Source organism: Populus alba, chromosome 11, assembly GCF_005239225.2.
Source record: "Populus alba chromosome 11, ASM523922v2, whole genome shotgun sequence".
Taxonomy (NCBI): Eukaryota; Viridiplantae; Streptophyta; class Magnoliopsida; order Malpighiales; family Salicaceae; genus Populus; species Populus alba.
This window is the reverse complement of record NC_133294.1, coordinates 5,403,652-5,430,880: the sequence shown is the minus strand read 5'-3', so window position 1 is coordinate 5,430,880 and position 27,229 is coordinate 5,403,652. Positions and strand designations below refer to the sequence as shown.

At 34.8% G+C, this 27,229-nt stretch overlaps 2 protein-coding genes and 2 pseudogenes across 3 annotated transcripts; all 4 read right to left on the bottom strand.

Annotated features, from left to right (window-relative positions):
* Nucleotides 1-309: 309 nt before the first annotated feature.
* On the bottom strand, nt 310-1,351 carry LOC140954193 (G-type lectin S-receptor-like serine/threonine-protein kinase At4g27290). The gene is made up of 2 exons (XM_073412234.1): nt 1,256-1,351; nt 310-1,182 (listed from the first exon to the last, which is right to left on the bottom strand). The coding sequence occupies exons 1-2, from the start codon at nt 1,349-1,351 to the stop codon at nt 310-312; spliced, it is 969 nt and encodes a 322-aa protein (XP_073268335.1).
* Nucleotides 1,352-12,431: 11,080 nt separating this feature from the next.
* LOC118058502 (G-type lectin S-receptor-like serine/threonine-protein kinase At1g11410) lies at nt 12,432-14,543 on the bottom strand (annotated as a pseudogene).
* Nucleotides 14,544-14,574: 31 nt separating this feature from the next.
* LOC118058500 (G-type lectin S-receptor-like serine/threonine-protein kinase RKS1) lies at nt 14,575-17,943 on the bottom strand. Of its 2 annotated transcripts, XM_073412597.1 has the most exons (7): nt 16,523-17,943; nt 16,149-16,280; nt 16,018-16,058; nt 15,693-15,903; nt 15,373-15,610; nt 15,125-15,275; nt 14,575-15,031 (listed from the first exon to the last, which is right to left on the bottom strand). In XM_073412597.1, the coding sequence occupies exons 1-7, from the start codon at nt 17,784-17,786 to the stop codon at nt 14,723-14,725; spliced, it is 2,346 nt and encodes a 781-aa protein (XP_073268698.1). In that variant the 5' UTR covers nt 17,787-17,943; the 3' UTR covers nt 14,575-14,722. The 2 variants fall into 2 exon arrangements, with proteins under 2 accessions (XP_073268698.1, XP_034927085.2); XM_035071194.2 differs by having other exon boundaries at nt 16,018-16,280.
* Nucleotides 17,944-18,644: 701 nt separating this feature from the next.
* LOC140956068 (G-type lectin S-receptor-like serine/threonine-protein kinase RKS1) lies at nt 18,645-21,387 on the bottom strand (annotated as a pseudogene).
* Between the last annotated feature and the right edge of the window lie 5,842 nt (nt 21,388-27,229).

The window sequence follows — 27,229 nt, the reverse complement described above, 5'->3', positions numbered from 1 at the left end:
AATTCGTAGCCGTGGAGGATTTTTGAGCTTTCTTTGCATATGCAGCTGAAAAATATGATCATATCAGCTTATAGAAAAACTAATGTCAGCTGAAAAATTTAATCAGACCAAAGTTTTTTGCACATCGATTACTAATTGCACTACTTACCAAGCTCCCCTGCCTCCACTCGCAGATAAAAGTCCTGTCCCTCATCTGTATATTGCTGCATGTCATTTAGCTCACCATACCAAGCTAAACAGCCTTGTTCCTCATTATTTATATCTAAACTAGCATATCCACTGCAATTACAGCTCCTCAAGCACTTCCATTCACACTCTTTCAAGCTCAAATTCGTGTAAACGTGTGGTCCCAATAGCATCAGGAATCTTCACATTAGCCATCTTCAAGAACCCTTCTCCTGCACCCTTCCCACATTGGAATTTTCTCTTCTCTACACATCTAGTACTCCAATCATGAGGTGAAAGAGGTTCAAATCCTGGTAAGCATGAGCACTTTATTGCGTTGTTGAAGTTGCACATAGAATAAGAGCCACAGTTTGCGTAAACATCACATGAGTCATCGGGTTCAAGCCAAAACAAAGCCCAATCCTGGCTATCTTCACGCCATGTGACTCGCTTAACTATGCCAGTAGGTTCTAGCACTAGTGAAGAGAAAACAGAAGTGTTTCTTAGATGGAAATGGATGTAAGTTCCTTGCTTGTTGCTGACAAAACTATAGTTGAACAAACCAGCCTCATTGTTGAAGTCTGCACGATTTGCTCTTGACCCGGTTGATAGATCAGGTGTACCACTCAGGCTCCTACCGTTCCATGGTCCACCTCGCCAATATGGAGCCAGATTCATGTACAAGAAGTACTGAGGTGAACCATTTGGGTTAAGCCCAAATGAGAAATCTCCAGGTGCCGGCTCATCACTTGATTTCCATGAAGTTAGGAATTGATTTAAACCAGTTTCCCGGTTCAAGCCAAATCTCATTCCAGGCAAGATAGTATCAGTAGGATAATCAAAGCTTTGCCATACAATGGATTCAGAGTTACCTGAGTTGTTCTTGACCACCAAAACAAGGTTGCCTGAAGGTAAGAGCTTGGCAGATGAGTTGGCATTTGGAATAGAAATGTTGGTGGACCAAAGAGGAGTCCTTCCTTTGCTATCAACAACAACCAGATTTCCATTTGCAGCAATCTTGAAAAATGCCAGCGGTTTTCGTAAGTGGAATTTCTCTGTTGGCAACCCAAACAACAGTTTGTTTCGAGACCTTGTTGAACCATATTCCAATGTACCGGCTTGGAGAGTTGCCTGGACTAAAGAAGCCTAGCTTGAAATTTCCATTGGAGGATATGAGGGGATTCATTTTTGCTATCTGAGATGAAGTGGGTTTGATTTATGATGTCAATTCCACAACAAGATGCGAACATATTGGAAGCCATGAAAAGTACAATGGCATTGGGAAAAGAGAGTTCTCTTGGTGTCCATGGAGGCATGGATGGTCAGTAACAATATTTTGGACAAACTCATGTATATCCTAGGGTTGTTCTTCCAGGGTAGATCACAAAGCTTCTAGAAAAAAAAACACATGGTTGAGCATTAATTGCTTTTTGATAAGCCTCTACCACCACAATTTATGTCAACAAGGAGATGGTTTGGATCTTGTGAGACTCTTGGCTGGTCACATGCTAAACAGGCTATCTGCATCTATTAAAGCCTCTGACTCATCAGTACTACTGATCACTAATAAATCCATTCTTGATCATGAGACGTAAAGCTAAAGAAAAGCATTGCTGTTTCAAGTGAGTTTGAAAAATGGGTCACCAACTAATTTATTTTGTCACAGGTATTGTTAAAAAAAGCTGTAGACATTTACCCCTTTATTTTTAAACACTGATAAAGCTGTAGAGCAAACCCTAAAACTTTGGCCATGAAGATATTTCATGAAATGATGCAAACTTTTCGTTTATGTCAAAACTTTTGTCTCTTTAGTCCCCTGGATCTCTTGTTGTTTAAAAGCACCCTTCTGATGTTCCTTCAGAAGTCAGATTTGGCACTAAATTTTCTGGTTGTTGATTAAAAGCTAAAAAAGCCTATAGTTTCACTCCATTGATGCTGGAATGGAAACAACATCCATATCAACACTGTGTAAGGGAAATGTTGGCTAAGTCATTAGCTTGTGTGTGGTCAAAACCACATAAAAAATGGAGTCTTTAAGGGAAAAAAAAGGAGGCAATTTTGTGCAGAATAACATGAATAGGGGAGAAAAAAAACACTGCAGAAACTTATCACTCCTTTTCTTTTCTCTCTCTCATACATCTCCAGAACATTCAGCCATATATATACAAAACATCAACATATCTTAGCCTTACCTTTGTTCATCTTAATTCATCCCTTTTAATCAAACTTTGTGGGTCACGAAAGTTTTTTCTGAAATGGGTTCCGCAGCATAATATAGTTTTACAAATATTAGGAGATGCATTACAAGAGTTTTTGTTGCACTTCTTAAAAAAAAATATGAAAGTTTTTCTGAGGGTATTTTTTATATGAAATTTCCATGTCAGAGTGATACCCACATTTGTTTAAAGAGTAGTCTTGATAGGCTGCTAAGGATCAGTCAAGAATTTGAACATGGAAAGCAAACGATTGTTATTAACGAGAGTTCCCCTTCTACACATACATGATGTAGGAACAAAACTGTTAGTTGCTCCTAAAAGCCTAGACTGATAGTAGGGGATACATTTTATTCCTATATCCCACATTCCCACTAGATCATAGCATCTCAGTTGAAATTCCATCATGGATCATAGATCATAGCAGCCCTCAACGCTTCCGAACCCAAGAGAAAGAGAATGATTTCCATAAAGAAATAAACTTACCATAAGTTTAGGCTTTGGGAGCCATCGTGCAGTTTGTTTCCTGCATCAATACCTCAGTTTCCATCAAGCTTCAGCTTGATTAGAATTACTGCTAGTTAGCAAAGGTAAACTCCAATAGAGGCATCCAATCAATGGATCCTCAGGGTTTCTCTCCATCAAGAAACATGGAAACCTTTTCCTCTATGGCGACTCTGACCAAAGGTTTCCAGTATGGTCAGAAGATTGTGCTCTTGGAGATACTTGTGAAGCTCAGCTCTTGGATTCAGGAAATCTTGTTCTGGTCCAGGCTAGAAGTAAGGGAATTGTGTGTGGCAAAGTTTCAATTTTCCCCGCAAATCTTTTCAAGAATCATCAGGAACTCTGTAGACCCAGTATATTTCATCTGGATCATTTACAAAAGTGCTTTTGTATAAGCCCGTTTGACTTCTCCATGGCCAAGGAGGGGATCTACTAATTGGCTTTGTACCATTATAGAGAAAGATTTGCGGGGAGCCATTTGGGTTGATCATAAGTGAAAAGTCTCCAATCCCAGGGTCTTCAGCTGATCTCCATGATGTTAGGAACCGATCAATTCCTAATTTTCGATCCAGCCCCAGTTTCATTCCAGGAAGCAGGATGTTCGTAGGATAATCGAAGCTTTGCCATACAGTTTTTCTGCTTCTTTTCCTGACCAATATCAAATTTCCTGAATCCAAGAGTTGAGCTTCGCAAGTATCATTTTCTTCCACTGAAACATTTGTAGACCACACAGGAAGCTTTAGGTCATCGTTACCATAGAGAACGAGGTTTCCATGTTGGTTTATAAAGAGAAATCCGGAGGAACCAATGATTGGATCGTTCCTGTTTGCAACCCACACCACAGTTTTTTCTTACTTATATGGTACCAAATTCCAAGATATCTATTGCTAGAACTACCTGGTCTGAAAAATCCCAGTGCGAAATTATCTCCTTTGGAGATAAGAATGTCACCTTCTTTAATGGTTTGGTTCGTCTTTAAGAGTCGTGGATGTACAAGACGAGAATTGGAGCATTCAAAGAGAAAAAAGCAGGAACAGTTTTTCAGCTTCCATGAGTGGGTAAACTGTGGCTTTTGGAAAAGTGTTAAATTTTGCTTTGTGGAGAATGGATATGGCCTCAGACAAGTCTCCAGAGAAGTTGCGTGACTGAATTAATAGGTTACTCTTTTCAACCTTCAAAGTCCAGGCAATGACTAGTTTTTGTTGAAGTATCAATCCAGATTTTTGGAAACGACACCGTCCTCTAGTTTTAGAAATATGTAGTAGGTTGCAGACGCGTACAAAAACAACATAAAAAAGACAAAAAACACAAAATTAATAATTCAATATACCCATTACAATTTACCCTATAACACTTTAATTAATCCATCAATCCAGCACTAAACACAAAATTCAAAACCCTAAACCTTAACAAAACCAAAATCAGAGCTAAATACATATAATTATACACATTAAAACATAACTCTAATTACCTTAAACACTTATTTCTCCAAATCTCTTTTATATTTCCCTCTTTTATCTTCTTCTTCTTTCTCTCTTTCTTCGACTTCTGTTTTCTCTCTCTCTCAATTTCAGATTCTCTCTTTTAATGTTATGGTTGTCTTTAAGGAGTCTTGGGATGTACAAGATGAGAATTGGAGCATTATAAGAGAAAAAAGCAGGAACAGTTTCCCAGTTTCCATGATGGGCAAACTGGACCTTGGCTTTTGGAAAATTGTTAAATTTTGCTTTGTGGAGAAAGGAGATGGTCTTCAGAACAAGCCTTCAGAGAAGTTACGTGACGGAAGTTATTTTGGCATCTCTTTAATGAGTTAGTCTTTTGAACCTTCAAAGTCTAGACAGTGACTTGTTTTAGAAATATGTAGGAGGTTGTAGACGCATACAAAAACAACATAAAAAAAAGACAAGAAAGATAGAGTTGCGTCGACAAAGACATCAGCCATGATAATTATGATTCAAACTGTTATTACTCAATATTTTTTCTAATCAAATTTAAATATTAAAGTTCTTCTAGAATAATTATATACTAGGAAAAAAACACTGTTAAAACAAAGCTTAAAAATTAATCAAAAATTTCTAAAAAAAAAAAAAAAATCAAAATCAACTTGAGAAATATAGCATTTTTCAAAATAGTAATTTCTAGCACTAGTTTGGAGTCCTTAACTATCTCAAATTACTTCATAAATCAGAGAACATGACCTCTAGAGTTAAAATTAATATCCATTATCATAGGGTGACGTGCTGGATGAAAATCTCTTACATCAGTCTTTTTTATGTTGAAAATAGCTTGTCTTCGAGTTTTAAATTGTTCTTGTGATATCGTGAATAAAAAAAGAGATGGTTTGGATCTTGTGAGACTCTTGGCTGGTCACATGCTAAACAGGCTATCTGCATCTATTAAATCCTTTCTTGATCATAGACCAAAAAGCTAAAGAAAAACATTGCTGTTTCAAGTGAGTTTGAAAAAACCTCAAAGATCGAGGGAAAAAAAACAAACAAGCCATAAATAATTTAAATTCATTATTTTGGACATTTGAATACATCAAATCTAGAAATTAAATTTATAATTATTAAAAAAGAGAAAGAAAAGAAAAAAAGTAGGGAAAATAAAAAAATGTGTGTTTTTTTAAAAGAGTAACTGTTTAGAGAAGGGAGATAAAGAGAGTCTAGTTTTTTTTTTTTTTTTTTTGTAATACTTAAAAACTTTATTCCCTCCAAACTATATTGTGATTAATAAATAAATCATATTGTTAAATAACATTATATCATTTTGACTGGTTAAGAAATCCCGTTCCGTTTAAAGTTTTTTTTTTTTTCAATTTTTGTAAACAAAAATAAAGGTTTTTATTATACTATAAAATATTCTATCAATATTTTCAGGTGTAATTCATAAAATAAAATAAAAGATCTTATTTTAAATAATAAAATATCATATTTTTGGATTTAATGTCTTTAAAATTAAGTATGTGTTTGATATTGTGTTGTATTATTTGTTTTTTTAAGTGTTTTTTTTATTTGAAAATATATCAAAATAAATATTTTTTTATTTTTTTTATTTTCAACATCAGCATATTAAGAAAAACATTAATTTACTTTTTTTTTAAGCTAAACACATTTTTCAAATGAATTTCTAAAATAAAAAACAAATGGTGGCTATAGGATAAAAAACATGAAAGTAGTTGGGGAATGTCATGTATAATCTTTTTACAGATATATTCACTATTTAAAAGAAATAGTTCATAGTTGACTGATTGGAGAATTCTAGTCCCTACCAAATCTGGTTAGTAGATTCCCCCCATAATAAACGTTAAGAGATATAAAATGAAGACAATTGAGCCAAGGTCACTCTTGGAAATCACAAAGAATTTCATTTTTATAGATATAGACAAAAACATTCTTTATATAAACTTACCTTGATTTGATAGTTTTTTCCTTCTTCTTCTTTTTACTTCCAAATGATCACTACATCACATGACCATGATCTTTCTTCCACTTCAAACTTGCCTTAAATGGCGAAAAAATCTTTTTTAATTTCAAGAATCCAACATCTTTCTTGGTGTGTATGCTGCGGCGCATATTTTATAAATTCCTAGAGCGGAGAGATGTAATTATCAGCCAAAGAAGTCAAGGCATATTTTACATGTTGCAGCTCATTTTTAGATCCCACGCAAAAAAAAAAAAAAAAAAAAAATAATAATAATAATAATAAAAATAATAAATAATAAAATAGTAATAAAATAATAATAATAAATAAATATATAGTCGGAAGGAAATTAGAAAAAATAATAGGAAGCGGGACGTGCCCAGGAAATAGTCAGAAAAATTGATTAAGGAGGAACAAAAATACAAAGATTAAAAATTTGACAGTATGATGAGAGCCCTGTTGGAAAAAGAAAATTCATTTGAAGAGAAAAGTCCTAATTGGATTGTAATGGACTTAATTGGATTTTTATTGCAAGTTTAATTGAATTTATAGAGGGTTTGATGCAAAGAAAAATTGATTTTTTAAGTCAATTTGGGCTTTAATTGGAAGAAATTAAATTTCTGGGGTCAAATTATAATTTTTAAGAGTTGATTTGGTCAAATCAGGGGCTTAATTGCATAAATATTAAAGTTTAATGGTCAATTAGGGACTTAATTGAGAAAATCCAAAACCAAGGACCAAATTGGAAAAAAGACGCGTAAATATAGGGGTTGTAATTAACAAAATTAGGGGCCAAATTGAAGAAATTGAAAGTTTATTGATCAATTGAGGGTCAAATTGCATAAATCAGAGACCAAAGACTGAAGTAAAAAACGCGGCCAACTATAAGGGCGGCGACCGAAATTGGCAGGGGTGCAATTGAATTAATTGTTAAAATCAGAATCACATTGTGAGGGCTTAAAAGAACAAAGGATAAATTAAGGACTGATTTGAAAAAAAGATGCTGGCGCCACTTTTAAATGAAACGACGCGTTTTGTATAAAACGACGCCGTTTCATGTTTTTTTTTTTTTTTTTTAAAGCAGAACAATGTCAATTTGAACGACACTGTTCCCCTTTCTCCTTCCCCTGAACGTGCAGCAGGGGAAGGTTATTTTTTCTTCTTTCTTCATTTAACTCCACAGGCCACGCACCTGCCACCTCCAGAAACCCCACGCAATCTCATGATGATGAACCGAGGGAGTCGCGCCTGCCAACCACGCTCACTGCCCAGCCAACCCGCGCGCTGTGGCAGGTAAGCAAAGCCCCGCTCCCCATGCACGGGCAGTTAGGGCGGCAAATAGGACGCCTCCGCTCCTGTTGCCCTATAATACCCCCTCCAATGCCAGCACGCGGGGAAAAAAAGGAGAAAGAGAGAAAAGGAAGAAAAAAAGGGGAGGAACCGGAGAGAGAGAGAGAGAGAGAGAGAGAGAGAGAGAGAGAGTCGAACCGGAAGATCCACTAGTAAACCCAAACGGAGAGGGAGGAAAACAGACCAAAAAGGAAAAGAACCGGGAAGACACAAACGAGAGGGGACTGTAAGGTTTAAGGGGAAAGAAAAACACAGTAGAAGAAGAGGAGGAAAACGCAGGGAGAAGGGAGAACATAAGTCGTTTTCTCCACCGCCTGAAACAGTAACATCATCGTTTGGAGCCGTCGCGTCCGTGAGCCAAGACACCGCCACCAGCCTCCACCGCAGCACCGCCAGCAAAGCAGCCCGAAACCAGCAAGGCAACGCCCCCTCCGCGCCAGGTAATCCTTCTTCCCCCCCTTCATGTTTTTTTGTTGTTGGTCTAGTTTTTTTCTCCTGCATGCAGAATTCAGTCTGCATGCAGGAGGTGGGGGAAATAATCCCCCATCATCGTTGTCGTTGGGCCAAGCTGATGCTGGCCCATCCGTAATGGGTTCCTAGTCTTGGGCCAAATGGTTCTGGCCAGTCCTTTTGTTTTCTGGCCAAGATGGTTCTGGCCACCCCTGTTGTCTGGGCCGGGTCTGGCCTAGACTAGAAAGGGAATTTTTGCTGGGCTGAGATCGCCCAACCCCATTTGAGCCGAGACCGCCTACCCAGCCTACTTAATTATATATATTTTTATATTTAAGGTTTTTTTGTGTTATATATATATGAAGAAAAATAAAAAATAAAAAAATCCAAAAGATCCTAAAAAATTTGTTGATTTTTTTGCATATTTTTATCAAAGTTGTTAATATTGGTTTGTATTTTTATACCAATAAAGATTATTAAAAATACCCGGTTTTCGTCAAGACTTAAAAAATATAATAAAAAAAATGTTTTGTTTCAAAAATTCTGAAAAATCCTTAAACAATATTGGTGATTTTCCTGCATATTTTTATCAAAAAGGGTTTAATATTGGTTTGTATTTTTATACTGTAAAGATATAAATCCAGTATTAAAATACCCGGTTTTCGTCAAAAGACATCAAAAAAAAAAAAATATAATATATATATATATACAAAAAAAATCATCACATCATATTTTCATACAACAAAAGGAAATTTCAAAAAAAAAAAAATATATGTATTAGCATGCATTTTGGCTTTAACAACAAGTTTGTTAAAACCACGAGAACTATGCCAATATTTCAAAAATTCTAAAAAATCTTTTTGTTCTTCTTTTAGTATTGAGGATTATGAATTATACGTAAACACGTATTTCCTGATATTAAAATATAGTTTTTATATAGACGTTAGAACGGTTACGATTTTACCTGATAAGATAAGGACCTCCTTATTGAGGATGACTTTTCTTGAACCATAAATAGACTAGCAATTAGAAATACAATAACACCTTAGCTTTTATCAGACAATCAAACAATGCAGCTTACCTTAGGTAAGGTGTATTGGGGTACTAATACCTTCCCTTTAGCAACCAGTCCTCGTACCCGATCTCTAGACCAGTTTAGGGTTCCTAGTGATCAAATACTAGGCGACGACTCCCATTCCATCAATAAACGACAAGAATTTTTTATCTCCCCATATTTGCCAAATAGATATAGAATATAACATTTTAGATTTGAAATGGAATATTTTCGCGGCGACGCCGCACACATGCGATAGTACAAGCACCTCCTCAAGCAAGAGTAAACAACAATTATCAGCCAAACATGTCAAAAGCTCAAATGAATGCAGACAGTCTGTTTCTGTATTCTTTGCTTTTAATACTCCAATTCATTCTTTGTGCTTCCAAGGACTCCATAAACACCACCCAAATCATCAGAGATGGTGATGTTTTGATTTCCAGAGGAAATAATTTTGCGTAAGGATTTTTCAGTCCGGGAAAATCTAGCAAGAGATATCTTGGGATTATGGTACCATAAATTACATCTGAACAAACAGTAGGTGGATTAGCAAACAGGAACCATCCAATCACCGGCTCCTCAGGGGTTTTGTCATTTGATGAATATGGAAACCTCAGTCTCTATAGTGACGGCAATCGAAATGTTTCAGTATGGTCTGCAAATGTTCCAGGGGAGGAAGCTGATACTTCTGTAGCTCAGCTTTGTTTTGGTCCAAGAAAGTGGAAAATATTTTATGCAAAGCTTCGATTATGCCAACACACTATGTATTGCCCAGGGAATGAAACTTGGGGCTGAGAATATAATCTGAAAAGAGGTTCTTGACCGGTTCCTACATCGTGGAGATCAGCACTGATGACCTGGAATTGGAGACTATCATATAGGTCAACCCTAGTTTCACCACAATCTTTCTCTGCAAAGGCGAAAAAACGTGTCTGTAGCGAACCTCCCTTGGCCTTGGAGACCAAGAGGAAGGTCCAATACAACTCTCAATGTGTAAATGATCATGACGAGATAGGCATGACAACTGCTATCCCTGCTGATCAGGATTCTGCTATGGAGAGACTACTGGTGGATCATTCAGAGATTTGTTAAGGCGAAAGTAAAATGGCATGAAAGCGATGGCCAGTGGACAGGAGATTGGAGGGCACCACGGTCTAAATCCGCAGGGACTCGGTATGGGATGGTGTGGTCCGTATAGTACTTGTGAAACTTCTGATGCTTATAAATTCGAATGTTCTTGTTTGCCTGGATTCGAGCCAGGAATCCAAGTGATGTTGGTGCTGAGAAATGGGTCTGGTGGTAGTGTCAGGAAAGCGGTTAGAGTCTTCATCTGTATGCAGGAATGGAGAAGGGTTTCTGAAGGTAGAAATTGTATTTCTTCCTGATGCTTCTGCAGCAGTCTGGGTGGATATGGATATGAGTCATGCAGACTGTGAAAGAGAATGCAAGAGGAACTGTTCATGCTCTGCATACGCAAGTGTAGATATTCCAGACAAAGGCACTGGTTGTTTGACATGGTATGGGGAGTTAGTAGATGCAGTTCGATATAACATGAGTGACAGATATGATCTGTATGTTCGAGTCGATGCACTTGAATTAGGTACTTTCTTTCTGCTTCGTTTCGGTTACTGCCATTTGAAAACAAGAAATTCTGAATTTCTCACTATATTTTCACTTTCATGCCAGCTGAGAATGCGAGAAATCAAATGAATATCTTGCCAAAGGAGATTCCTGTTCCATTCTAATTCCCACTGTCTCTTCAGCTTTGCTGGTCATTTAGCATATAGTAGCTTATTTTTGGCGTAAGAGGAGAGGGAAATAAAGGTAAGACAAAGCAAGAACTACTACACATGGTAGAGTAAGGAATTAGGAAAATATTTAAAATCTGAAATATTATTTTTAGCAGCATAAACACAAGGTTTGTTTATATGCAATATTCACAGCAGGTAGATGTTCTTATCGACTGTCAGTGTTACCTATCAAAAATTTTTTTGGCAGCGGGTTACTTGTGATGAAGCTTATACATGTCCAACATTTTGTGCCTTTCTTAGAAATATTATTCTGCTTAATATTTGTGATTATATCTTCAAAAATAGGTACCTGGGTGGCAAATGAGCTCCGGAGAAGTAGCAGTGATCAAGATTTGCCATATTCCAAACTCATCACAATATCTGCTGCAACCAACAATTTTTCTCCAGATAACAAACTTGGACAAGGAGGTTTCGGCTTAGTCTATAAGGTCATCTCCTGCATCTATCAGATGTGTGTTTTAGTCTTTGATATGATTCATTTTGAGGATTTTTGCATGTCCTTGAACTGATTATTCTGAGTTATAAAAGTTTCCTAGGGCAGTGGCTATATGTCACCTGAGTACGCAGTGTTTGGAAAATTCTCGTTGAAATCAGATGTGTTTAGTTTTGGGGTCATGTTACTGGAGATTGTAAGTGGAAAGAAGAACAACGAATTTAATTCTCAACGAATTTACTGGAGATTGTAAGTGGAAAGATGTGCACCTGCTTTTATGGCTTTGTTACGTTTAGATTCTTGAAGTAACAGGGCTCGCAAGTTGCCACTAAATATTTTGTAATAATGCTAGCTTCACTCCCTTCACTTATTGAAGGACTAATTGAAAATTGTTAAGGAATAAACTGTGATCAGCTTACTGCACAGAGCGTTCTTAAATCGTTAACGCAAGCAAAAAAGGAGTAAAAAACACAGCAGACAAGTAATTGACAGAGCGTTCTTAAATCAGAACAGGAATCCACTGTCTAACAACAGGAGACAAAAACAGACCACTAACAGAAACTTTGTGGGTCACGAAAGTTTTTCTGAAATGGGTTCCGACAGCACAGCATAATAGGGTTTACAAATCCCCAAGTATTTTCATTACAAATCTAATGGAACTTCATATTAGCAATTTTTCAGACAGCACAGCTTCAGCGACTAGCAATTTCAGAAATTGTCAGCTCGTTTACGGAACACTGTCCATCTTCTACTTCTAAGGCTATATCCGGAAATTTATCAGATTTTCTAAAGAGGAATGCAGGTTGTTTTGGAGAAGGAATCTCTGTTTCACTACTCAACATAAAAACAACCGCCAACATAGATGGTCTGTCCGTGGCATCTTCTTGCACGCACAGTAGACCAATCTGTATGGCATTTCAAGGCTTCATGCGGATCATAACAACTCCGTCAGTGATGGATCAAACTATCTCCAATGCTTTTTCTTCTCTCCATAATTCCCACAACCTGTTGTTGTTCATATAAATTCATTTACATACAACATCTAAATTTGTGAACGTTGAAATTCAGCCAAGAGCACAAAAGGCTATCTTATTACTCACATGTCCAATCAAGGTCAACGGAGGATCCTGTTGATAAAATCTATTGTTCTTCTTGCCACTCACAATCTCTAGCAACATGACCCCAAAACTGAAAACATCTGATTTTACAGAAAAGTTTCCAAGCACAGCATATTCTGGTGACATGTAGCCACTGCATCAGAAAAACAAGAATCTGAAGTTTTAGTATTCCTGGTAATCAATGATAGTACTTTGTCACTCGGTCTTTGTTTTAGGCAAAGGTACTTACAATGTTCCCACAACTCTCCTGGTCCTATCTTCTGTTTGGTTGCCTTCAAATATTTTTGCCATTCCGAAATCTGATATTTTTGGGTTCATCTCTGCATCCAGTAGAATGTTGCTACATTTTAAATCCCTGTGGATGATTCTCAACCTGGAGTCTTGGTGAAGATATAAAATCCCACGAGCTATTCCAACAATAATGTCAAAGCGTTTTCGCCAATCCAATAACAATCTTCTGCTTTCATCTGTTGAAACAATTATTTTTCAGCCAGGTATAATTTGACAAGTACTAGTTTAAATCAGGGCAATAAAAACATTAGGAGACTTACGGAAAAGAAACGAGTCCAAGCTTTTGTTTGGCAAGTATTCATAGATTAACATTTGTTCTGCATCCTGATTGCAGTAACCTAGAAGTTTCACAAGATTCCTGTGTTGAAGGTTTGCAATTACCATAACTTCATTTTTAAATTCCTCTGTTCCTTGTGCTGAACTTCTAGATAACCTTTTTATTGCAACCTCCAGTCCATTAGCCAGCAGACCCTAAAATCATCTTACAAGATTAAGCAAATTATGCAAATTAGAGAGGCCAATTAGTTTTTAGCTAAATGCAATAAATTCAACCTTATAAACAGAGCCAAAACCACCTTGCCCGAGTTTGTTAGCTGGAGAGAAATTGTTAGTGGCCGCCGTTACGATGCTGAGCCTGAAATATTCCAATTCAGTAGAAGTGCTGTTTACCTGCAGTTCAGTACCTTTTTTTGCTCTCTTCTTGAGCCACAAATAAGCAAACAGACTAACGAGAAACCACGATAATGCAATTGATGGTGCTAAAAGGGCCAGCATCGGTTTTTCACGGGAATCATTTGACTTCCTTGTAGTTTCAGCTGCACGAGAGTGAAAATAATAAAGATTATAGGAAAAACCAACCCACTTTCCAATGGAAATATGACAATCCATATGACAGACTCTTGCTCATATCCATCCAAACTGCAGCTGAACTTTCCGGAAGAACTACATTTTCCACCTTCACAAACCCTTCTCCATGCTGGCACACCGAAGACGTATGTAGCCTCTTGCTGACACAACCACCGGACCCATCTCTCGTAGACCATTCCAATGGGTACTTGGGCTCGAACCCAGGTAAACAGGCACATCCAAATTCATTTAGATTGGCGAGTTCACACGTACTATAAGCATCACAATGTCCATAATAGTCGCAATGAAACTGAGGGAACTGCCAGTATTCCTTCCACTGACCATCACTGTCTCGCCATGTTAAAGCCTTTACATGTCCCGGATGATCCACTATTATTCTTAGCAGATAAGAATCATCAGGAACTGTGTAGAAAGCGTATATTTCATCTGGATCATTTACAAAAGTCATTGTGTATAAGCTCATCTGACTTCTCCATGGCCAAGGGGCAGCTCTACTAATTGGCTTATAATTACCATTATAGAGAAAGAATTGTGGCGAACCAGTTGGGTTGATCCTAAGTGAAAAGTCCCCGAACCCAGGGTCTTCGGCTGATCTCCAGGATGTTAGGAACCGATCAATTCCTAATTTTCGATCCAGCCCCAGTTTCATCAAATGGTTCTCTTGAAAAGGAATTGCTGACCGTTCTTGTTCCAACTGTGGGTTCAACATGGCTGATCATTAGCGTATTTGGTTATTTGTGGCTCAGGAACAGAGGAGAAAAAGGTAAAGACGAATCAAGCATCAAAACAGAAGGTAGATCGAGTAACTATCCATAAGAGAATAGTTGACGAACACCACACCTATTGCATAACATATGATGATGCTGTTAGGTTTCTTCCTTGACACTAGGCACAATGGATCAGTTGTTTAGAATCAGGTTGGGAGTTTTAGCGGTGGGTACGTCTAGCGCTGAAGAGCTTGATCTGTTGTGAGGTACAACATATTTGTTTTCATTACAAATCAAATGGAACTTCATATTAGCAAATTTTCAGACAGCACAGCTTCAGCGACTAGCAATTTCAGTAATTGTCACCTCATTTACAGAACACTGTCCATCTTCTACGTCTAATGCTATAACAGGATTATTGTCAGATTTTCTAAAGAGGAATGCAGGTTGTTTTGGAGAAGGAATCTCTGTTTCGTTACTCAACATAAAAAGAACTGCCAACATAGATGGTCTGTCCGTGGCATCTTCTTGCACGCACAGTAGACCAATCTGTATGCATTTCAAGGCTTCACGCGGATCATACAACTCCGTCAGTGATGGATCAACTATCTCCAATGCTTTTTCTTCTCTCCATAATTCCCACACCTGTGTTGTTCATATAAATCATTAACATACAACATCTAAATTTGTGAACATTGAAATTCAGCCAAGAGCACAAAAGGCTATCTTATTACTCACATATCCAATCAAGGTCAACGGAGGATCCAGTTGATAAAATCTATTGTTCTTCTTGCCACTCACAATCTCTAGCAACATGACCCCAAAACTGAAAACATCTGATTTTACAGAAAAGTTTCCAAACACAACATATTCTGGTGACATATAGCCACTGCATCAGAAAAAACAAGAATCTGAAGTTTTAGTATTCCTGGTAATCAATGATAGTACTTTGTCACTCGGTCTTTGTTTTAAGAAAAGGTACTTACAATGTTCCTACAACTCTCCTGGTCCTGTCTTCTGTTTGGTTGCCTTCAAATATTTTTGCCATTCCGAAATCTGATATTTTTGGGTTCATCTCTGCATCCAGTAGAATGTTGCTAGATTTTAAATCCCGGTGAATGATTCTCAACCTGGAGTCTTGGTGAAGATATAAAATCCCACGAGCTATTCCAACAATAATAGCAAAGCGTTTCCGCCAATCCAATAACAATCTTCTGCTTTCATCTGTTGAAACAATTTACTTTTAAGACAGGAATAATTTGACAACTAGTGTAAATCAGGGCAATAAAGACGTAAAGAGACTTACCGAAGAGAAACGAGTCCAAGCTTTTGTTTGGCAAGTATTCATAGATTAAGATTTGTTCTCCATCCTGAGTGCAGTAACCTAGAAGTTTCACCAGATTCCTGTGTTGAAGCATTGCAATTACCATAACTTCATTTTTAAATTCTTCTGTTCCTTGTCCTGAACTTCTAGATAACCTTTTTATTGCAACCTCCTTTCCATTAGCTAGCTGACCCTAAAATCATGTTACAAGATTAAGCCTCTAAATTACAATTATGCAAATTAGAGAAAAACAAATCTGTAGTATTCAGAAGCCATTTAGTTTTTAGCTAAATGCAAGAAACTCAACCTTATAAACAGAGCCAAAACCACCTTGCCCGAGTTTGTTAGCTGGAGAGAAATTGTTAGTGGCCGCCGTTATGGTGCTGAGCTTGAAACATTCCGATTCAGTAGAATTGCTGTTTACCTGCAGTTCAGTACCTTTTCTAGCTCTCTTCTTGAGCCACAAATAAGCAAACAGGCTAACAAGAAACCACGATAATGCAATTGATGGTGCTAAAACGGCCAGCATAGGTTTTTCACGAGAATCAATTGACTTCCTTGTAGTTTCAGCTGCACGAGAGTGAAAAGAATAAAGATTTAACTCTATAGGAAAAACCACCCCATTTTACGATATGGAAAAATATCAATGGAAATATGACAATACATATGGCACCTAAAACGTACCAATATCTATGGTTTTTTTCCTGCAGGGAAGAGCTTATTAACTGTAGTGACAAGCATAGGAAAGCTCTTATAAATCAATATTTGTAATGACAATCCTATGAAGTAGTTACTGAGCAGAAAAAGGGTACCTAATTCATATGCATCAACACGAACATACAAATCATGAATTTCACTCCCAGCATAATTAATGTCTTCTAATTCCTTGTACCATGTCAAACAACCATAATTTTTTCCGGGAATTGCAATGATTGCGTATGCAGAGCATGAGCAATTCCTCTTGCATTGCACTTCGCAGTCTGCAAGACTCTGGCTCATGTCCACCCAAACTGCAGCTGAACTTTCCGGAAGAACTACATTTTCCACCTTCACAAACCCTTCTCCATGCTGGCACACCGAAGAAGTATGTAGCCGCTTCCTGACACAACCACCGGACCCATCTCTCCGAGACCATTCCAATGGGTACTTGGGCTCGAACCCAGGTAAACAGGCACATCCAAATTCATTTAGATTGGCAAGTTCACACGTACTAAAAGCACCACAATGTCTATAATAGTTGCACTGAAACTGAGGGGACTTCCAGTATTCCTTCCACTGACCATCACTTTCTCGCCATGTTAAAGCCTTTACATGTCCCGGATGATCCACTATTAATCTTAGCAGAAAAGAATCATCAGGAACTGTGTAGAAATAGTATATTTCGTCTGGATCATTTACAAAAGTGCCTTTGTATAAGCCCATCTGACTTCTCCATGGCCAAGGAGGAGATCTATTAATTGGCTTCGTACCCTTATATATAAACATTTGCGGTGAGCCATTTGGGTTGATCATAAGAGAAAAGTCTCCAATCCCAGGGTCATCAGCTGATCTCCATGATGTTAGGAACCGATCAATTCCTAATTTTCGATCCAGCCCCAGTTTCATTCCAGGAAGCAGGATGTTCGTAGGATAATCGAAGCTTTCCCATACAGTTTTTCTGCTTCTTTTCCTGACCAATATCAAATTTCCTGAATCCAAGAGTTGAGCTTCGCAAGTATCATTTTCTTCCACTGAAACATCTGTAGACCACACAGGAAGCTTTCGGTCATCGTTACCATAGAGAACGAGGTTTCCATATTGGTTTATAAAGAAAAATCCAGAGGAACCAATGATTGGATCGTTCCTGTTTGCAACCCACACCACGGTTTGTTCTGGTACTTTATGGTACCAAATTCCAAGATATCTATTGCTAGAACTACCTGGACTGAAAAATCCTAGTGCAAAATTATTTCCTTTGGAGATTAGGAGGTCACCTTCTTTAATGTTCTGGTTAGTTTCTAAGGAGTCTTGGGATGTACAAGATGAGAATTGGAGCATTAAAAGAGAAAAAAGCAGGAACGGTTTTTGAGCTTCCATGAGTGGGTGAACTGTGGCTTTTGGAAAAGTGTTAAATTTTGCTTTGTGGAGAATGGATATGGCCTCAGACAAGTCTTCAGAGAAGTTGCGTGACGGAATTAATAAGTTACTCTTTTCAACCTTCAAAGCAGGTTGAAGTTTCTCTTTTCAACCTTGAAAGTCTAGGCAATGACTCGTTTTTGTTGAAGTATCAATCCAGATTTTTTGGAAAACGACACCGTCCTCTAGTTTTAGAAATATGTAGTAGGTTGCAGACGTGTACAAAAACAACATAAAAACTAAAAAAGACAATAAACACAGAAAGAATTGCGTCGAAAAAGACATCAACCATAATAATTATGATTCAAACTTTTATTATTAAATATTTTTCTAATTAAATTTATATATTAAAGCTCTTCTAAACTATTATATTCTAGGAAAAACACCCTAAACAAAGCTTAAAAATTAATAAAATATTTCTAAAGTAAATAGAAAAAAAATAATTTAGATTGGCATGAACAATTCCTCTTGCATTGCACTTCGTATGCAGAGCATGAACAATTCCTCTTGCATGTCTACTAATTTCTAAAGTAAATAGAAAAAAAAAAATTAGTAAAACAAAGCGTAATTTTTAATGTCTACTAATTCCTTGTACCAAATCAGCACTTAATACTCGGGGATTTTCTAATAAATAAGTAAAAAAACCAACAGTCTTCCTAACTGATAGGAATTTATTGAATTACAAAAAACAGCTAAAATCTTAACAGTGGGTACGTCTAGCGCTGAAGAGCTTGATCTGTTGTGATGTACAACATATTTGTTTTCAATACAAATCAAATGGAACTTCATATTAGCAAATTTTCAGACAGCACAGCTTCATCAATTTCTACGTTTAATGCTCATATCAGGATTATTGTCAGGATTTTCTAAGGAGGAATGCAGGTTGTTTTGGAGAAGGAATCTCTGTCCGTGGCATCTTCTTGCACGCACAGTAGACCGATGTGTATGCATTTCAAGGCTTCACGCGGATCATACAACTCCGTCAGTGATGGATCAACTACCTCCAATGCTTTTTCTTCTCTCCATAATTCCCACACCTGTGTTGTTCATATAAATCATTAACATACAAGAAATAAGAGCAGACAACATCTAATTTTGTGAACATTGAAATTCAGCCAAGAGCACAAAAGGCTATCTTATTACTCACATATCCAATCAAGGTCAACGGAGGATCCTGTTGATAAAATCCATTGTTCTTCTTGCCACAAACAATCTCTAGCAACATTACCCCAAAACTGAAAACATCTGACTTTACAGAAAAGTTTCCAAGCACAGCATATTCTGGCGACATATAGCCACTGCATCAGAAAAACAAGAATCTGAAGTTTTAGTATTCCTGGTAATCAATGATAGTACCTTGTCACTCGGTCTTTTTTTTAGGCAAAGGTACTTTACAATGTTCCCACAACTCTCCTGGTCCTATCTTCTGTTTGGTTGCCTTCAAATATTTTTGCCATTCCGAAATCTGATATTTTTGGGTTCATCTCTGCATCCAGTAGAATGTTGCTACATTTTAAATCCCTGTGAATGATTCTCAACCTAGAGTCTTGGTGAAGATATAAGATCCCACGAGCTATTCCAACAATAATGTCAAAGCGTTTTCGCCAATCCAATAACAATCTTCTGCTTTCATCTGTTGAAACAATTATTTTTCAGCCAGGTATAATTTGACAAGTAATGGTGTAAATCAGGCAATAAAAACATAAAGAGACTTACGGAAAAGAAACGAGTCCAAGCTTTTGTTTGGCAAGTATTCATAGATTAACATTTGTTCTCCATCCTGATTGCAGTAACCTAGAAGTTTCACTAGATTCCTGTGTTGAAGCTTTGCAAATTACCATAACTTCATTTTTAAATTCTTCTGTTCCTTGTCCTGAACTTCTAGATAACCTTTTTATTGCAACCTCCAGTCCATTAGCCAGCAGACCCTAAAATCATCTTACAAGATTAAGCCTCTGGACTACAATTATGCAAATTAGAGAGGCCAATTAGTTTTTAGCTAAATGCAAGAAACTCTACCTTATAAACAGAGCCAAAACCACCTTGCCCGAGTTTGTTAGCTGGAGAGAAGTTGTTAGTGGCCGCCGTTATGGTGCTGAGCTTGAAATATTCCAATTGTTCATTACCTTTTTTGCTCTCTTCTTGAACCACAAATAAGCAAACAGGTAATGAGAAACCACACTAATGCAATTGATGGTGCTAAAACGGCCAGCATCGGTTTTTCACGAGAATCATTTGACTTCCTTGTAGTGTCAGCTGCATGAGAGTGAAAAGAATAAAGATTAACTCTATAGGAAAAACCACCTCATTCTTTAATTAGCAGTGACAAGCATAGGAAAGCTCTTAAAAATCAATATTTGTAATGACAATCCTATGAAGTAGTTACTGAGCAGAAAAAGGGTACCTAATTCATATGCATCAACACGAACATAATTCCTCTTGCATTGCACTTCACAGTCTGCACGACTCTTGCTCATGTCCACCCAAACTGCAGATGTGTCCGGAAGAATTACATTTTCCACCTTCACAAACCCTTCTCCATTCTGGCACCCCGAAGACTTATGTATCCGCTTCCTGACACAACCACCAGATCCATCTCTCGCAGACCATTCCTTTGGGTACTTGGGCTCGAACCCAGGTAAACAGGCACATCCAAATTCATTTAGATTGGCAAATTCACACGTACTATAAGCACCACAATGTCCATAATAGTGGCACTGAAACTGAGGGCACTTCCAGTATTCCTTCCACTGACCATCACTTTCTTGCCATGTTAAAGCCCTTACGTGTCCTGAATAATCCACTATTACTCTTATCAGATAAGAATCATCAGGAACTGTGTAGAAAGAGTACTTTTCGTCTGGATCATTTACAAAAGTGCTTGTGTATAAGCTCATCTGACTTCTCCATGGCCAAGGGGCAGTTCTACTAATTGGCTTATTACCATTATAGAGAAAGAATTGTGGCGACCCATTTGGGTTGATCCTAAATGAAAAGTCCCCGAACCCAGGGTCATCAGCTGATCTCCATGATGTTAGGAACCGATCAATTCCTAATTTTCGATCCAGCCCCAGTTTCATTCCAGGAAGCTTTGCCATACAGTTTTTCTGCTTCTTTTCCTGATCAATATCAAATTTCCTGAATCCAAGAGTTGAGCTTCGCAAGTATCATTTTCTTCCACTGAAACATCTGTAGACCACACAGGAAGCTTTTGGTCATCGTTACCATAGAGAACGAGGTTTCCATATTGGTTTATAAAGAGAAATCCAGAGGAACCAATGATTGGATCGTTCCTGTTTGCAACCCACACCACAGTTTGTTCTGGTATTTTATGGTACCAAATTCCAAGATATCTATTGCTAGAACTCCCTGGACTGAAAAATCCTAGTGCAAAATTATTTCCTTCGGATATAAGAAGGTCACTTTCTTTAATGGTTTGGTTGGTCTCTAAGGAGTCTTGGGATGTACAAGATGAGAATTGGAGAATTATAAGAGAGAAAAGCAGGAACAGTTTTTCAGCTTCCATGATCAGACAAGTCTCCAGAGAAGTTGCGTGACGGAAGTGGCTATTTTGGGATCCACATCGCTTAACGTGGCAACTCTTTCAACCTTCAAAGTCTAGACAATGACTTGTTTTTATTAAAATATCAATCCATATTTTTTGGAAACGATACTGTCCTCTAGTTTTAAAAATATGTAGAATTGTGTCGAAACATCATAAAAAAAGACAACAAACACAAGAAAAGATAGAATTGTGTCGAAAAATATATCAACCATAATAATAATTATAATTCCAACTTTTATTACTCAATATTTTTTTAATCAAATTTAAATATCAAAGATTTTCCGGACTATTATATGTTAGGACAAACACCCTAAACAAAGCTTGAAAATTAAAAAAATATTTCTAAAATAAATAGAAAAAAAATCTAAATCCATTTCAAAATAGTAATTTCTAATACTTGTTTGGAGGCCTTAAAGAACTTAAATGACTCCATTAATCATATAATTGAGATTGTAAAATTAAAAAAAAAAAAAAACAAAACAAAAAAAATTTAGTAATGATACTTTGTTGTTACTAATATTACAAATGGAAAGAATTGATATAAAAATGAAATTCAAAATTAAAATATTTAATTTAAAAAATTTTAAAAATTTAAAGAAACCCGCAATCCGGATTATCTATTCCATTAAACTTAATAATTTTTTTATATCTTAAATTATTTTACATTTAATTACACAATAAAAAAATTAAAAATAAAGAAAAAACGTGGCATGCATGTGAGATTAAAAAAAAAAGGAATTTAACTAACAAAAGCTAAAGTGCATTCATTTAAAAAAAAAAACATTTTTGAAAACATTTGAACATATATATCTAGGAGCATGACCCACCGACACACCTAACCTATATAAATAAAAATTAAAAATTAAAATATTCAATGAAAAAAACATTTTAAAAATATAGAAATAAACCTGAGTTAATCTATTATACTTGTGATTTGTGCTATACATCCTATTGAATTTAATAACATATTATTTATTAAGTTATTTTTTATTTTGTTACACAACACTCAAGGATACAAGATTTTTTTGTATCAAATAATAATACTAATAATAAGCAAATAGGACAGGCGTGTGACAATAGCCTATTTTTTAAAGTTAAATAAAAAAAATAGTTTTATAAGCCAATTAAAAAAAAAGAAAAAGAGAGAGAGAGGTTGCATGCATTACCTAAGCAATGATCCCAAAAGCATACAAAACAACATATCATGAAGTGAGTATATCATGTTTATTTCTAAGCAATTCACTTAATTTAACTAAAAAGTAAAAACAAAAATTAAGAAAAGCTAAATTTAATAAAGAGTGACAAAAAAAAAACTCGAGATAACCTAAGTCATTTTTAAAATCAATAAAAACAAACTTGTAGACAAGGAATAAAAATATAAAACCCAATCTCCAATTAAATCAAATATTAAATAACTCATGAGATTAAAAAAAAAAAAAAAAAAACCAGAGCAAATCTTATAGACTTAGGTTAATTTCTCAAATTCATAACCTATTAAATCTTAAATGCAAACTCAATAACAAAGTTCAATTTAATGTTAAAGAAAGAGATAAAAAAAATTGTAAAAAAATGTGTCAAATAAAAAAAAAAGAGCAATAAGAAAATAGAGGATGAAATCATAAAAAAAAATCAATTTTAAAAACAATCTCAAAAAAAAAAAGAGCAATAAGAAAATAGAGGATGAAATCATAAAAAAAAAAATCAATTTTAAAAACAATCTCAAATAAAAAAAATAGCATAAAAAATGAGTTTTAGATTTGATGGATCTATAAAATTTAAAGGAGAATGAAATTAAAATTAAATTTTAGTCTTACAAAATAATCAAATAAAAAAAAACCAATTTAAAAGATAAGAATCAAATCAAAAGAAAATACAAATTTAATGGCGATTGTGAGATTTTAGAAAGCTAGTGTGGAAATCGAGAAAAAAAAACAAGAGGTAAAGTCAATCGGGATCAAACTAAATGGACATAGATCATATGTGTTGGTTAGGGAGGTGGGTGGCTCTACAATGAATAAAAAACATCAAAGAAAGTCATTAAACACGATAGAGAGGTTTACTCTCTAACATATTCAACCAATACATCAACCACTTTTGTTTATATATATATATATATTAAAAACTAAATTGCCTCAAAGACTATATATCATAATAATAAAAAACAAAAAAACAGAAAGAAAGTACGAATTAGCTTTTACAGGCAATGTTAGAGGATTTTGATTTCAAGTACAATATAATCATTTTATTGTGCTATAAAATATAAAATATAAAAATGCAGGAATATAATTTTTTTAAATTTTAAAGGTATTTAAATAATTATACTATATAAAACAATAAAAAAACCAAGATTCTCATGATTAATTTTATAATAATCAATAGAGCATGTGAAAAAGACAGCATTACTCTTAAAAGATAGGCAAAGTTTTTTAGTTGATAAGGCAAAAATAATAAATTCACTATTATAATTCATAATAATTCAAGACATATCTATAGTAATTTTTTCATGGGGTTTAGGTTTTCGTTGTTTTCGTTAATTCTACATGGAATGAGGAGTTGATGTATTCACAATAATCATTTAACTGGCTTTGTATCTTGTATAATATAAGTGAAAATGGATAATATAAAAAGAAAGCCAATAAGAACATCAAATCATGCGAGAAAAACAAAAAAAGAAATTATAACAAAAAATATTGTTTGAATTTCATCACATGTTATAGTGTTTCCTGAGCCCTTTTAGTTTTTTTTTTTTAATTCTTCTATTCCTTGTCCTCAATTTCTAGATAACCTTTTAACGGCTGAGAATGGTGGAGACAAAGTCCCACGACCCAATTTGTATTGACTGACCAAAACTAAAGGATGATGTATGCATGACATCATCATTCCACGACAGATGTCTAGTTAGTGTCCAATCAGCTTGACACGTGAGCAAGTAGGACTAATTAATATTTGAAGGATGATCTATGGGAGAATTAATTTGAGAAGTCAACCTTATCAAAATGAATTTGGCATGGCTTCATGCCTTGAAGAAAGACATTGTAATCCTCCGGTAGTAAACTTTCCCATGATTAATTGAATAGTGGGAAATATAATAAAAATAGTGATAAATTCTTGATTAAATTTTATGATATTAATAAAAATACTGATAATTTAAAGTGGATTAGTTGAAAAAAAAAATGAAATAAGATTGACTCATTAGAAAAGAAACTTTTAAAAAGATATTTTTAAAAGATACCTAGTATATCATCTGGATCATTTACAAAAGTGCTTTTGTATAAGCCCATTTGACTTCTCCATGGCCAAGGAGGAGATCTACTAATTGGCTCTGAAACATTATAGACAAAGATTTGCGGTGAGCGATTTGGGTTGATCATAAGAGAAAAGTCTCCAATCCCAGGGTCATCAGCCGATCTCTCCATGATGTTAGGAACCGATGAATTCCTAATTTTCGATCGAGCCCCAATTTCATTCCAGGTAGGTAGGATGTACAAGATGAGAATTGGAGCATTATAAGATCATGATCTTGGCGTTTGGAAAAGTGTTAAATTTTGCTTTGTGGAGAATGGATATGGCCTTCAGACAAGTCTCCAGAGAAGTTGCGTAACGGAAGTGGCTATTTTGGGATCCACATCGCTTAACGTGGCAACTCTTTCAGCCTTCAAAGTCTAGACAATGACTTGTTTTTATTAAAATATCAATCCATATTTTTTGGAAACGATACTGTCCTCTTGTTTTAGAAATATGTAGAATTGTGTCGAAACAACATAAAAAAAGACAACAAACACAAGGAAAGATAGAATTGTGTCGAAAAATATATCAACCATAATAATAATTATAATTCAAACTTTTATTACTCAATATTTTGTTAATCAAATTTAAATATCAAAGATTTTCCGGACTATTATATGTTAGGACAAACACCCTAAACAAAGCTTGAAAATTAAAAAAATATTTCTAAAATAAATAGAAAAAAAAATCTAAATCCATTTCAAAATAGTAATTTCTAATACTAGTTTGGAGGCCTTAAAGAGCTTAAATGACTCCATTAATCATATAATTGAGATTGTAAAATTAAAAAAAATAAAATTAGTAATAATACTTTGTTTTTACTAATATTACAAAGGGTGTGATTAGTTTTAAATCCAAAAACTAAACTATTTAATTTTTTTATTTTGTTTTTCCAATTATCATTCATCTAATTGAATTGATTTTTTTTTTCAAAATAAAGAGTTTTAGAAGGACTAAACTGCATAAATTTTAAGGGTGCAATTTCATATTTTAGATTAGGACACGTTATGCTTAATTACATATTCCTGAGAAAGTATTTTAATTCATTGCAGACATTGGTGTGTTTTGGATAAGATATTGTCTTCTAGCCAGGTGGCACGCATCGTTTGGCAGAGACCACAAGGGTAGGAATTTTGCCTTAAGGTGATTTTTTCTATTCTAGCTTTTCAGTCCAAGTTTTGTGTAGTTGTGAGACCTTTTACTTAGGATAAGTGAAAATATTATAATCAATTATGAGCCTGATGAAAATAATATTTATTTAATTTTTTTTATTAGTTATTCAACTTAATTTATTATTTATAACAATTTTATACTTTAGAGGATTCCATAATTGAAAATCAAAATTTATTAAATCAGATTTTTTTTACTGTTTAACTACAATTCTCAAATTTAAGAAAAATTGATTTTTTACTGATGTAATATTCAAATTTAAGGAAAAACAAAATCAATCATTAATGCTTAATGTAATATTCAAGGCATGTTGGAAGATACAGCTTTTTTCTAAATTAAAAATAGTAATATATTATAATTTATTTTTAAAACATTAAATTAAATAATAACATATTAAATATAACAAACTTAAGTCAATTATTAAAATTTCCTATCAAGGTTAGAAAATTACGAAAAACCATAAAACATTAAAAAAAATAATTATATTCAATCCAAAAGCAATCATATAATAAAAAATGAAATTCAAAATTAAGATACTCAATTAAAAAAAGTTAAAAAATTTAAGTAATCCTAAGTTAATTTGTTAAACCCGCGATTCGGATTATCTATTCCACTAAACTTAATAATTTTTTTATATTTTAAATTATTTTACATTTAATTACACACAAAAAAAATTTAAATAAAGAACAAACGTGTCATGCATGTGAGATTAAAAAAAAAAGGCATTTAACTAACAAAAGCTAAAGTGCATTCATTAAAAAAAAAAAAAAAAAAGCATTTTTCAAAACGTTTCCAATATGTCCAGGAGCATGACCCACCCACACACATGACCTATATAAATAAAAAAATAAAAATAAAAATATTCAATCCAAATTTTTAGGGTCAAATGGTAATTTTTATCAAATTGGAGGACCAAATTGAAAGTTTTAAAATTTCATAATTATACAGTAATTCTACCCATAATTCATATGTTATTCTGTTCATAATCTCGGACTATGCTCCAGGGATCAATTTGTAATTTTTCAAAGTTTGGGAACTAAATTGTAATTTTCTCAAATTGAGGGACCAAATTGAATTTTCATCATCTTCAACCTCAAACCAAGAATTTTCACAGATTACCTACTGTTATCCCCTGATTTCTAACACAAATTCACCATTCAAACAAAACCATAACTCAAAATCATCATTTTTATCTAAAATCTCTCAAATTCAACTTAACAATCCATTACTCACAATAATCAACCATATAACATTCAATTAAATTCATCAATAAACCCTAAACACAATTCTCAAAACCTTAACATTCATCAAAATTGAAATTTAAAGTTTAATAACATACATTTATGCATTTAACAACCTAAATCTTACTTTTAAACTTATTTCC

What these genes read in the sequence shown, in the direction of transcription:
- LOC140954193 (XM_073412234.1), bottom strand. Translation starts at nt 1,351, where the DNA reads ATGAATCCCCTCATATCCTCCAATGGAAATTTCAAGCTAGGCTTCTTT. An exon ending in TTGGAATATGGTTCAACAAG is followed by an intron (nt 1,183 to 1,255) that starts GTCTCGAAACAA and finishes GCATTTTTCAAG; the next exon opens with ATTGCTGCAAATGGAAATCT.
- LOC118058500 (XM_035071194.2), bottom strand. Translation starts at nt 17,786, where the DNA reads ATGGAAGCTCAAAAACCGTTCCTGCTTTTTTCTCTTTTAATGCTCCAA. An exon ending in GTTTTGGCTCTGTTTATAAG is followed by an intron (nt 15,904 to 16,017) that starts GTTGAGTTTCTT and finishes ACATGATTTTAG; the next exon opens with GGTCAGCTAGCTAATGGAAA. An exon ending in CTTGGACTCGTTTCTCTTCG is followed by an intron (nt 15,611 to 15,692) that starts GTAAGTCTCTTT and finishes TTGTTTCAACAG; the next exon opens with ATGAAAGCAGAAGATTGTTA.